At 44.6% G+C, this 14,038-nt stretch overlaps 1 protein-coding gene across 2 annotated transcripts in view; it reads right to left on the reverse strand.

Annotated features, from left to right (window-relative positions):
- The window catches only part of LOC135556172 (KN motif and ankyrin repeat domain-containing protein 4-like), a 112,546-nt gene that overhangs the window by 17,659 nt on the left and 80,849 nt on the right, over positions 1–14,038 (reverse strand). For both annotated transcript variants that reach the window (XM_064989158.1, XM_064989159.1), the window contains exons 2-3: positions 10,598–10,667; positions 2,250–5,120 (exon numbers count right to left, since the gene is read on the reverse strand). In XM_064989158.1, the coding sequence (XP_064845230.1) occupies positions 2,250–5,120; positions 10,598–10,613 (2,887 nt within the window). In that variant the 5' untranslated portion in view covers positions 10,614–10,667. The remainder of the gene's footprint in view (positions 1–2,249; positions 5,121–10,597; positions 10,668–14,038) is intronic.

Raw genomic sequence — 14,038 nt, forward strand, 5'->3', positions numbered from 1 at the left:
CACGCTAACCAGGTGAAAAATATGTTGAAATAGCCTTGAGCAAGGCACTGAACCCTAATTGCTCAAGGGTCACTATCAATGATGTCTGATCCTTGACCCCAGGGTGAGTGGGATATACCAAAATGCGAAAAACAAATTTCCAGTTCACACATGTGTATAATACAAACTTGTACATGTGTGAAATAAGACGAATGTTCGCACCCATCTAATTATTATATAATTTGTTACATTGGTGTCAGAAGTGGGATGGCGGAGAGGCATGCGTTTTGACTAATGGTTTACGGCTTATGTCAGAATTACTTTTTGTAGCAGGTTCTGAGAATTTACACAGCAGTTTATGATAATTAACAAAACAGGTTAAGATAATTAGGTTAAGGTTAGGAAAAGGGTGAGAGTTAGCTAAAATGCAAACATGTTAAACTTTTGACATAAGATGTATACCAACTAGACATGACTAGAGGCTTGTACATGTAAGGGACTTGGTATAGAGAATTTTAAAAAGAAATGTAACCTTTATTTTTACTAGGCAAGTCAGTTAAGAACAAATTCTTATTTACAATGACGGCCTACCGGGGAATAGTGAGTTAACTGCCATGTTCAGGGGCAGAACAACAGATTTTTAACTTGTCAGCTTGGGGATTTGATCCACAAATATCTAATGATACAATGGATGTACCTTATAGGGTAGTGTTTGATGAAATGGCATTTTTGCATCGACCTATCAGTTTTGAGATTTGTTGATATTTTGGTCCAAAAGTAATATTATAAAATAACGAATAAATATTAAAATGTCAGAAACTTGATGAAAAAAAAAAATATATACTATATATGATTAAAAAAAAAATGTTTTACAACGTACATACATAAATATTTTCAAAGCTCACTACATCACATTACACATCATTTAAAAGCACTTTTCATAGAGAATGTTACAAACTGGACTGTAATTTAATAACTTATTTTAAAGAGATGGTAATGGGGTCTAAAGAAGTGTCCTGTCCTTTGGTCTGATATGTGTGTTTGGATACATGCGAATGCAAGACCAGGTCAAGCTTCACAGCTTGATCAAGACGATGGGAAGGATAATTGGTATAAATCAAGAATCGGCCACAAAACCCATCCTCCTAAGCCTTGAAAGCATTTTACAGGTCAGTACTCATCCCCTACACTCAAAACTCAGTTACAACAGCTCAGTTACAACAATGGGAAAGAGTCTTCTTCAAAAGAACATCAAAACAGATAGATATGGGGACGCTTTCATTCCAACAGACATTAGGCTGTGTAATAGATAGTCTGTTGGTCCCTCCAGTATACAGCATATTGCACTTTGAATGAATTCTAGTGTCTTTTCTGTGTTTTCATGTTTTATGTACCGTCTTTTTAAGCACATGACCAAATTCATTTCCCCCTGCTGGGATAATGAAGTTGATCTGGATCTGAATCTGAATCTGTTTGGTAGTCTAAATCCAGTGTACATCTCTTCGACTGCCAATTTAAGCCAGACCACTTTCTCAAATGTCAATGGCGCTCTCCAGAACAATCAATAGCTGAACGCACAGCACAGAGGGTTGGGGGGGGGTCACAATCAAAGGTCACGCTGTTGTGTATGCTCTCCCCACTGACAATCACAGGAGCTACAGTATGTGTTCCAGCTTCTGGGCCAAAACACAACAAGGAGAAGAAGAGAGGTGAGAGGGGGAAGAAGGAGGGAACGGGGGGGAGAAGAAACTGCATATTTGATCTGTTCTTGGAGGTCATCCAACAACGTCATTTAGCCTGCTCCGTGACATGTGTTCCACCACTAGCCCTCACAATCAATAGCCATCACAAACACATGGAGGCCCCTGGCCTATCAGAGTCAATGGAGGATTCCTCTGACCTGACCCACTGTAGACAGAGACAGGCCATGGGCTCTTTGTGCCAAGACAGGAGACAGCTCAGTATCATGGAGATGAAGCTATCGAAGAGGCGTGACCTCATGGGACACAACGCCTGAGCATGTTGGAGAAGAGGGTTTGAAAGTGTGTCCACATGTGACTGGGGGAACGTTAATTAAAATATCATCAAATCAAATTTCATTTGTCACATGCTTCGTAAACAACCGGCGTAGACTAACAGCAAAATGCTTACTTAGGTCCAGTCTGAGATGAAAGTGGGACAAACATGTACAGCGGATTCGATTCCAGCCTGGACCACATATGTACTTACTATGTTAACTACATTGATACTGTACAAAAACATTGACCTACCTTGTTGTTTGCTGGCAGCTGCCTTCTGTCCAGGGGAGTAGAAGGCAGACAGGGCACTGAGGGAGCTGACCAGCTGGCTCTGGATGGAGCTCATCTTAGACAGACCTGACTTCCCCGTTGCCTTCCCCGCTAAAGGCTTCCCTGCAGCGGACGTACCCTGCCCTTCTGCAGGCTTCTGGGCACTCGGGCTGGTGGTCTCCTGCTTGTCTGGCTTGTCCTGGCTGCTACCTAGCTGGGCCCACTGCTCATTGATCAGCCCTGTGAGGCGCGTCACCACCTGGCCCAGGGCTGGGTTAGACCCCTGGCGAGGGGCCTGGGCCAACACTGGGTTGGACCCCCGACGAGAGTCCTGTGACTGGGGCTGGGCCTGCTCCGACTCCTTCTGACCCATCTGGGTCTGGCTGGAAGAGGGAGTGGGTGCTACTTCTGGGCTCTCTGGGGCTGGAGATTCTATGACCATATTTCCTGTGACCGTACTCTCTGTAACTGTGGTCTTTACAACCTCACTCTCAGTTGCCAAGTTCTCTGTGGCTGCACTCTCTACGACTGTACTCTCCGTGGTCATACTCTGTGTAACAACACTTTCAGTCAATGTAATTTGTTCAACGACAGTCTCCTCTACTACTACTACTTGTCTCTTCACCATACTTCCCGTGACTACATTCTCTGTGACCACATTCTCTGGGACCACATTCGCTGTGACCCCATTCTCTTTGCCCACACTTCCTATAACCACAAAACGTACTGCACTCTCAGCGATCTCACCCTCTTTAACCAAACTGCGCGAGACTACACGTTCTGCTTCCACAATTTCTGTGACCGCACTTTCTATGGCCGCACTTACTATGGCCGCACTCTCAATCTCTATTTCTCTATTGTGGTTATTGGTCGTCTCAACTCTGTCTCCCTCTGTCTCTGTCTGCTGATATGCACTCTGTGCTTCCACTGTCTCTGTCACCTGGTCAACTGTACCCACTCTTTCTGTCTCTGTCCCCCTGTCCACACTGTTAGCCCTATTTCTCACAGGTCTCACTGGACGTACGGGTGCTGTCTGTGTCTCTGTCACTGTCACCCGGTTCACAGTATCCACTGTCTGTGTCTCTGTTCCCAGGTCCACACTGTTAGCCCTATGTCTCGCTGGTCTCACTGGACGTGCAGGTGCTGTCTCTGTTGACTGATCTACACTGACGACTGTCTGCGTTTCTGTCTCTGTCACCTGGTCTAAGCTGTCTCCGGGCAGTGTCTCTGTCACCTGGTCCACTGTGTCCACTCTCTCTGTCTCTGTTCCCCGATCCACACTATTAGCCCGCGGTCTGACTGGACATACAATGACCATCTCTGTCTCTGTCACCTGGTCTTGAGTGTCAAACCGCTCCGTCTCCGTCCCCTGTTCCACACCACCAGCCCCCTCTCCGGTTAAACAGATGACTATCCTTTCTGTATCCGTGCCCTGCTCCACCATATCCGCCCTCTCTGTCTCTGTCTCCTGACTTGCACTTCCCACTCTCTCCGTCTCGTTCTGCTGGTCCACACTGGTCCTCCTACTTGTCTGTCTCTGCCTGAACACCTCCTCCGCGCCTCCTGTCCCTCCCACGCTCAGCTGCAGTATCCTCTCCTCCTTCATCATGTTCTCCTCTACCTGTTGTTTCAGGAGACTGTTCGTTCTCTCCAGGTCTTCGCTAGCCTGACTTAGCTTAGACTCTAGCGCTACTAGCTTAGCCTGGAGCTGTTCGACACTGAGATGGTGCTCCTCACCACTGACACTGACTCCCTCTGTGACTTGCACAAACACTCTGCTGTCTAAAGGTTCTGGTTCTTTCCGTGTTGCAACGTTCTCTGGTTGTTCTGTTTGCCTTTCCTCTGCGTGCACTAATGGATTCAGAAATGCTGTTTGTCTATCTGGTCCCTCTGCTGTCTGTATTCGTCTCTCTGGTTCCTGTGCTGCTAAAAGTCTATCTGGTTCTTCTTCTTGCGCGGTACTCTTTAAGGATTCCTGTTGCGTTTCTGCCTCTGACACGGTGCTCTCTGCTCTCCCGGGATCCACTGCTGCTTCAGCCCCTGGCGGCTGAGAGGCTGGCCCGGGATCAGTGCTTGGGGCTGGGGAGGGCGAGGCACTTTGTGGGTGGGCTGGAGGCTGTGGCTTGGTTTGGACCTGCAGCCTGAGGATTAGCTGCTCTCTCTCCACCCTCAGTGAGCAGATCTGGGACTTGAGCTCTGGGATGGTCCTCACCATGTCCTCCAGCTCTCTGACCCTCTTCAGGGCTGCGGTGATCTGCTGGTGCAGCCCCGACCGGTCCTGTGGAACAGCGCGGACCACGTTCTCAGATGACACGTTCTCTGTTCTTTCGTCCCCGGACTCAGAGGCCTTCCTGTGTGGGATGGTGACTGGCATGCTGGACGTCCGAAGGAGGTTGGGCCTCCCCAGGGGCTGTTCGCCTAACACCCAAGGCCCAGCACCTGCCTCCTCCCTGGGCCTGGCAGAGGCAAAGCTACTCCCTTGCACCCTGCTGTTCTGGCTATGAATACCCGATGTGCCACCGTCACTGGGTCTAAAATCCAAGATCTGCTGGACATCAGTAATTCTGCCCCGGGGCTTGGGCCCTAGGGTGGAGGACCAGGTGTCCTTAGGGGCCGGCCTGGCTCCATGCCCTAGCAGGCTGAAGTTCCTGGGCAGGGTGCTGAACTTAGGAGGGCCTCTGGCCTTGCGCTGGATGTGCACCCTCTTGATGGTGTTGCCTTTCTCGATATCGTCCACATACTTGAGGAAATCAAGGTCCAGGTGGAAGCCGTAGGGGGTCTCTACGGAGTAGGGCAGCTGCTTCCTCTGACCCCCACCTCCACTCTCTCCTCCGGATCTAGGGTAGCCATTTTCTGCAACATGAAGAGAGAGTTTTTAGTATTCACAGTCATCCCCATGCATTTGGGAACATGCTGTACAGTACTGTCCGACCTTGGGTAAAACACGAAGCTCATCAGCGATGATGTTTTGGGGGGGATGCAGATTTTTTTGGTGGGGCTTTCGTTGAAGACATCTATTTTTGGTCTACTGATACAGTACTAGTGAAAGCCCAGTGAACTACTTTTGTGAAAGAATGCAAACTAAAAGTGTTTGTGTGTTTACCAGCATTTGTAACTGATAATTATCTGTACAAAACAGTTAATCTGATAATACTTGTGGAATATAAAAATACTTGCTTGATATGTTTTCCAGTTTCTTGAAATTAAAGTGAAATGGTCTATTCATTCATTTCCAGTAGACTCTCTTATGGAGAGTGACTTACAGTAGTGAGGGCACACTTCTTCTTACTTGTCCCCCTTGGGAATCAAACCCACAACCCTGCCGTTGTAAGCACCACGCTCTACCGACTGAGCTTACATGGGACCTTGGTACAAACCCAGATGAGCAGCCTACTATATAGTAAGGTGAATGTACATGAAGCGGTTTGTAAGGATGCTAAATTAATACTGCACATCAAGTGGTTGTTTTCCATGTGATTTGATGTGAATGTTTGAGGACAGGGTTTTGTTCTTTCTGGATACCATTAGAATGTCAATCACAGAGAAAGGGGCAGGGAAACATCTCTTACAACTCCAACTACTGAATCCTGTAAAATACTGTTCTTAATGATACAAAGAAAAGTTGAAAAAATAAAGTCTATATCGGTCTGCTAATACTAGTAAATGCCCAGTGCACTACTTTTCAAGGGATGCTGCAGCACCCTCAGCACCCCTACTTCCCCCACTATGGGTGAAATACAGTGAGCTCCAAAAGTATTGGGTCAGTGGCACAGATTTGTTGTTTTGGCTCTGAACTCCAGCACTTTGGGGTTAAAGTGTAGACTGTCAGCTTTCATTTGAGGGTATATTCACCCATATTGCGTGATCCTTTTAGTATTTACAGTACTTTTTGTACATAGCCCCCCCCCCCCCCCATTTTAGGGGACGAAAAGGATTGGGACAAATTCACTTATATGTGTATTAAAGTAGTAAAAGCGAATGATTTGGTCCCATATTCCTAGCACGTAATGACCACATTAAACGTGTGACTGTATAAACTTTGTTGGATGCATTTGCTGTTTGTTTTGGTTTTGGTTTCAGAGTATTTTGTGTCCAATATAAATGAATGGTAAATCATGTATTGTGTCATTTTGGAGTCAGGTTTATTGCAAAGAAGAAGAGAATATGTTTCAAAATACCTCTACATGAATGTGGATGCTACCATGATTATGGATCATTCTAAAGGTATCCTGAATAATGATAAGTGGGAGACTAACAGACGCTTAAATACCATACCAACACACGGAAAGACGAGATTCTCATGAACACAATGGTGACTTGTCTGAAGGTAACACGTTACCAGAAAACTAAATATTATAGTAACCTAGGCAGCCGATACAGTCGCGTTACCCGTGGACCAACTCTTACATTAAAGTATCCTCCATTCAAGCTCAAAGGCATCAATTTCCTCCTTAACTAGCTTTAATTGCAAGGAAAATATGTGTACATTCTTTATTAGTAAACACCATTTTCCACTATCCTTTTTGTATTTGTTTGGCCAACATCCTAAGTTGTCCTTAATAAGGAGTAACGGTAGGCGCCTTTAAGAGTACATCTCGGGCTAGTCCAAGAGGATCGTTTCATGTACCTAGCATTTTTATGATTGTCAGAGTTGAGCAAGCCACTATTTGGGTATGTGTATTTGATGGTCTAATGATTGCTGATGATTTATTTATACTGGTAAAACCAAAAGGAACTGGCAGTTTAAAAAAAAATATATTTGTTCACAATTCCCTACTCAATGATGTGGATGTGGGGGAGGGTATTTGTGACAGGTGTGCCTTCTACCCATCTCTATGGCAAGGTACGGGCAGGTTCGACGGTGCCTCCTTTCAATCTGGTTCCTTCACCAAGACAAAGCTGAGTAGTTGAGCAGGGCAAACAACTCTCACAAACCATAACATTGAAATGTAAAATACAAACGTTTTATCTCACAGCAGAGGATAAGAAGAGGACTCCCTCCTCATTGATTGTTTTGTCCAGGTGATATTGTTCGCTAGTGGCTGTGAAATGCTAACGGCTCAGTCAAACCGACATTTTGAGTCCCTTGATCTGTTCTCTTGGTACGTGTAGTGTTAATAGTCACGGTAATAAATGTTATGCTTTTTGTGCATTGCCTTGGTTATGCTAACGACAGTAGGTGCTTTATTGCTAAGCTTCCTACTTCTGTTAGTTGTTTTGTTTGCTTGCCATGCTATGTAGACATTGATGAATTAGCCTGCTATATCTTCATCTTACCATGCTGCACCCCCCTTTCTAACTGCTGCTATATTTATGCATAATGCATTTTTATGCTTATTTCATTTGCATATTGCCATTGATTAACAGACAATTGCATGATGTATATTCATTGCTGTTATTGCCCATTATTATTCGCTCCACGGTCTACTTTTAGATAAACCTTATTCCATACAATGCCTACCAAGTCTCAATTCAATACAAGTCCCATGTCAGCGACTGTAAATCATTCCCTGCCATGTATCATCTCCATTACCTGAATCTATAAAGACTCTTAAACGTAACTATATCTCTGCCTCCGCCATCTCTTTAACTGTCGTCCCACAGTAGATCGGCATCACCACAACCCTCACCTAACCTCAACCAGTCACAATCTTGTAACTGAAGAATATTGTGAAAGTTTTATTAGGGGAGGACATGTAGAAAATGTATTAAAGCACCGTGTGTCTGTGTGTGTGTGTAACCATTTGTGACATGCTGTCTTGAAGAAATGTTTGGGATGTGGTCAATTGTTCTGAATGGTATGTGTTGAGTCTGACCAGGGCACTTATTTATGTGGCAATATTCAATATGTTCATTATGGTCATTTGTTTTCAATTGGTTTGTTTGGAGAGGCTTTGCTGATTTGAGGTCCAGACAGTTATTGGCAGCACCCTCCAAAAGGGTGACTGTTTTTAAGTAAAGTCCATTTGTATTTCTAAAATCTATTGTTTGTGTAAATGCAGTGTAGCTATTATTTGTTTTCTACCATCGGAAGTACAGCATTGCTTGTCACTTTTTGGTAATCTCACGAAGTTGGTTCGCTGAATCTCTGTGAAAGCACCATTTCAGAAGGCTAGTGGAAGTAGCATCCAAGTCATGTTGGTGTACTCTTGTTAATGTGTTACTCATGTGTCATTAAACATTAACTGGGGTATGTTATACTAGTTATGTCCATGAAAACACTAGTGTATACTACAGTAAATATGCACAAAAAAATAAATAGTGAATACTATGGTATGCTACGCTATTTAGACCATAGTATACTGTACTATTTCCATGTGGGTTAGCTGTAAATGGATAACAGGTTTGATGTTTGAACGAGGACCACAATGGAAATGCATTTGACACTTTTCTAGTGTTATGCTTCACAAATGTCTAAATGCATTATATCAACATTTAAATAGTCCAAATCAATTAAGGGTACACTCGTGTGGAGTATAGTATTCCACCGTATACTACAACATTCTATAGTTAGAACCACACGATTGAGGGGGAACCTCCGAGGAAATCCGCGGCATGAGGACAGCAAGTCTCCCCAAGGACAGCAAGTTGAAATCAAAACGGCATCGACAAAAGCTAACTAGTAGTCTAATCGATCAAACACTACGTGATCGAGGGATACTACAGTAGTAGGATTCTACGTTGCCTGCTGTATACACTGCCTCTGGACGGTAAAGATGTTGTGTTGTCACGAATCCAGATTTTTGACTTGGATACCAATACCAGATCATAATACTCTATACCGAAACGACACTCGATACCAAAACGATACTCATATACTGAAACGATACTCATATACTGAAACGATACTCATATAATGAAACGATACCATGGGGGAAAAGAAAATATGGGCTTAATCATTTTTTTTTATTTTTTACATTGAACAATGTTAACTGGTAGAACAAATACAATGTATTCTATTCTATAATCAATTTCTTGCAACAAAAAATGAACACCATACTAAATCAGAATCATAAATACCTCCAATTTTCCATATGTAAAACCATAGTGGAAGTATGTACAAATAATTGTACAAATACACTGTACATTGTACAAATTAAACTGTTTCAAAAATGTAATTTGATACATATCAGGGTTCATTTGCTAATCTAGGGCCGTAATATTGGGTCAAATGATATTAGACCTCTAATTCATGACAGCTAACTCATTTAACGTATTAAATTAATAGTTTAGTTCCAAAACTACATACTTTGAAGCTCATTTCTGAAACTTCTATATTGCAGTCTACCATAAAAATACAATAGAATTTACACAGCATTCAATGATTCCAAGAGTGCATTCACTTCCAAGGATGCCCAGGGCTGCTGGCTGGTGCTAGTGGCTACTGCTAGCAAGCCCAGACAAATGCGAAGTATTGCTGTCAAGTGAAGTGCATTTCACATTACTTTTGGTTTGTGTAATCATATACCGAAAAGAATAATCTATGGATTTCACATGAATGTCAGGGGTGTAGCCATGGGTGGGCCTTGGAGGGCCAAGGCCAACCCCCTGGGGAGCTAGGACCTGGCAATCAGAATAATTTTTCCCCCACAAAAGGGTTTTAATACAGACAGAAATACTCCTCAGCAAACTCTTGCTTCGTTTTTTTTGGTAGGCTAGCCCTCGTCTGATCTGTAATCAAAGTTTTCCCATAGTTCACTTCTGGAGCCAGTTTTGTCAAGCTGGGGGCGTGGAGGTATGTTTTCGTTAGAAGCCATGCTCTCGGCATTTTCTATGCTCTTGCTTGCGTCTCAAACGTGTCCTGCGCTGTGTCCCTCCATCGTGTACTACTCACTACACGATTGAGGGATACTACAGTTCACTACAGTAGCATACCACGCTGCATCCCACTGCTGGCTTGCCACTGAAGCTAAGCAGGGTTGGTTCTAGTTGGTCCCTGGAGGGGAGAACAGATGCTGCTGGGAGTGGTGTTGGAGGGCCAGTAGGAGCACTTTTTCCTCTGGTCCCCCCAAAATATCTTCATGCCCCAGGGTGGTGATTGGGGACATCACCCTTTGTAAGGCGCTGTCTTTTGGATATTAAACAGGTGTTCTGACTCTCTGTGGTCACTGAAGAGCCCATGGCACTTATCGTAGAGAAGGGGGGTTAACCCCGGTGTCCTGGCTAAATTCCCAAGCTGGCCTTCATACCATCACGGTCACCCAATCATCCCCAGCTTACAATTGGCTCATTCATCCTCTCCCCTGTAACTCTTCTCCAGGTTGAGGGCTTGATAAATAAAAACTACGTAATTCTATAGTAATCTGGTATTTTTATGGGGGTTTACTTACCACTTTTCTTGTCCATCGCTGTAGTAGTTCAGGGTCATGGACTTACTTCTCTCTAGTCAGAGTTGACAACCTGGAAACGAGAATAGAAGTCTGTGAGCCACTGAAATAACACTGAATATCAACACTGGCCAACTGGTTTTAATACAACCTCTGTATTGTCTTAAACATATTTGTGTTGGAAAGAGATATGAACGTAGCGTAGCCTGTGAAACGACTGTTTCTCATTGTGTTCTACCAGTGACCCGTGATAACTATTTGTTGGTAATGACAACCTCTCCCCTGTGTTATTGTCTAACGGAGAGGGAGAGATCCTCGGTGGCCATATAAAATCACCACAACACTCACAGGGGCTACAGTTTCATCCAGCTAAGTAGGAAAATGTTCCATCTGGGTGCCATTTTGTGCTGTTTGTTCCAGTTGGAGCTGCCAAGAAACCAGAGCCCCTGTTTTTTTACGAGGGCTTTGGGTGAGGCAGCAGGGATGGGAAAACAACTGATATTTCAAAACTTTTAGAGGCTTATGCAAAGATTTTAAATGTAATATCCAATCATACGAATAACACACAGCCCAGGCTAGAACGTTCCCACAGCCTTAAGTGGGCTTTCCATATTGAACCCATCCATATTGAACCCATCCATATCTAACCCATTTTAAATAGCTACGTTAACTCGACAGCAAAACATAAATGCCAAAGCAATTTAGCAAATAAGCACACATTCACACAATTGCCATGCTAATTTGTTCCAGTTACAAAATACCTGCTCCTTAGGAGGATACAGTTACTAGCCGGGAGCATTGATTTAATGAGAGTTTGAGTGTGGTCATGAACCCGGCAGGCGGGAATCACTTTCAGTGCAATATAAACTACGGTTAGATGAAGAAAAACATGGACACTACCTGTATCAATCCTTATGATTGCTTTGCCATTTTAAATGTGTTATCATGGAAAACTGTAGGTTCCAAAGCACTTTCATTGTCATCTCTTAGTCCCTTTCCTACCATCACAAATCCCTTAATTATTCACAACACTTTTGAAGCCTAAGTCTATGAACAAATGGCAAGAGGCAATTTTCCCTTTGCACATTCTGCTTTGATGACTCTGGAGAGAACAGAGGAAGCATCTTTTTGCCCGGCAACAAATGTCCTGTATCTGTAAGAAGTACACACTGAGACGATGGTTTTGGGCAAAGACTGTGTGCTTAGATTAGAGGTAGGCTGTTTGCCATCAGAGTGTATCACAGGAATACACTACAGCACACAGGCACCGCGCTGAATGGCAAGGCCATCAATTAAAATGACAGCCAATCCACACAGGAACCTGATCATGTATCCATAACAACCAGCTGGAGCACTCCATAAATAATCCCCAAACACTGACAATAAAGCAATGTGTGATCGAGAGCAGATGTGTTTCTATCCACCGGTGTCTCTATCTTGTACAGCCATGGTTTTATCCACAGCCATCTATCCACATCAGCCCTACTTGCCTCCAGTTCAGCTGTGAGACAGAGACTTGCGCGGAGTGAGCTGTGACACATTCTACAACTGTCATCTGAAACACGGGATCCGACTGACAGTGTACTCCCCTACCACACAGACAGATACTGTAGCTAGTCCCCGGGATGTCGCCGTGGGAGCAGGGGCATCCCTGCCCCTGACACTCCAAATCCTTAATGTGACGGCGGGGCAATCCGCATTCTGCTCGCTGACCTGGAGGCCTAAATGGCGAGCGGAAGAATGCCGTTGATAATCACTGAGTAAAGTGTGAGGCTACGGACCCTACAGGCAATTACACACAGATCCTTACTAAAAACACAGGGACAGAAATTAAATAGAGAGAAAGGAGGGGGGCGGGGGGCGCAGGGAAGATGAGAAACAGAGGCTGGCCAGACCTGGACGAAGATACTTAGTGAGTCTCTCTCTCCAGCTGAATTTCCACCAACCTCCTTTTGAGGAATCTAAGAGCCTTTAATGGCGACAGTAACGTCACTTTAAAGGTGCCCCTCTCTGACGAGGGCCTTTGAGCAGCTCACTGTGACGTGATGTTCAAAGGCGTGATGCAAATGCGCATCACTGCTGGGTGATACGTAGAACATCACTTCAATATGCTCATAGGCAGGCAGAGGAAACTGGGCCAGAGTGGGGGACCCATCACCTCACAACTGTCAATAAGACGAACAAGGCCACGAGTACCGGACAGGTTGAGGTCTGTTTCCGTGGGTCCAAAGTCAAAACCGCACACGTGAGCCTCTTCACAACAATGACAAGAAAACACACACTATTTCCATGACGCTCAACGAGATGAGTGATCTACAATCTACAAACACCATGTTTTAAAACCAGTGAAGCACGACTCGGGCTGATGATATGAAGACTGACATGCGCTATAGTAACGCCTGGCCGGAAACGATGGATGCTACATCTCCATAGCAGTTACAGTAAATAACCTCCTACTGACAGCCTTTTAATAAATGCCAGCTGATCCCGCAAACCACAGGGGGGCGAAGCCTTAATTGAACGTCATGGGTCGTTATGAATCCCTTTGCTACACTGCAGATTGAATTACATTAATACAATAACACACGCCAGAGAGGAAGAGAAGAGACGGGGAAATTCGATGGGAGAGACGAGTCTAGAAGTGGGTGAGAGAGAAAGAGGGAGAGGACAGCTGCGCCGTCATATCACTAAACAAACCCACTGAGCGGCAAGAAATTGCAAACGGCAGCCGAACGAATGGCTGAGCGAGACAACAACACAACATCTGGGAGTTTCTCATCAGTTGGTACCAGGTGCACAGCTCTAGAACGTCTTTGATCAACTCCCTCACATGTCCACTATCTGTGTTTACCTCGACTTAACCCTGAGAAAGTGGACATAGCTGGTCACCCCCAAAAACAAACACACACACACGCGCATGTACACACACACGCACAAAACATACACACACAAACGTACATACACACAGTACACACACACACATCCAGGAGTCAGGGGGTCTTTACTCAACATTTCTCATTGGAACGTTCTCGTTGCTTGTTGTTAAGAATTGTTTGCAACTTAAGCAGGAAATAGAGGGTTGGGCATGTGGACAGCCCAATTAGTTTCTTCTAATAAGCTGCCAGAGTTGGACTTCTCCCTCCAGATGACACAACACAGAACACATCGACTCCACAGAGAGACCAGACAAAATCTCCATCTCTCTGTCTGGAAGGGAGTAATACATTATACTGTGTGTGTGTTGTGCGAGACCAGCCGCCCACTTTCATTAGAGATAAAGAATAACACAAACATCAATTATTTATTCACCCAGCCCCATGGCTACCATATCCCAGCCTAGCAGACTTAGCATAATGGCTAACCCTTAGCGTACCTCCCCATCAGAGGGAAATGGGGGTTTCTGAGGGAAAAGCTACCTCTAATTAGCGCGCCATGGGGCTAGCC

The sequence above is a fragment of the Oncorhynchus masou genome, chromosome 15, assembly GCF_036934945.1.
Source record: "Oncorhynchus masou masou isolate Uvic2021 chromosome 15, UVic_Omas_1.1, whole genome shotgun sequence".
Classification (NCBI taxonomy): Eukaryota; Metazoa; Chordata; class Actinopteri; order Salmoniformes; family Salmonidae; genus Oncorhynchus; species Oncorhynchus masou.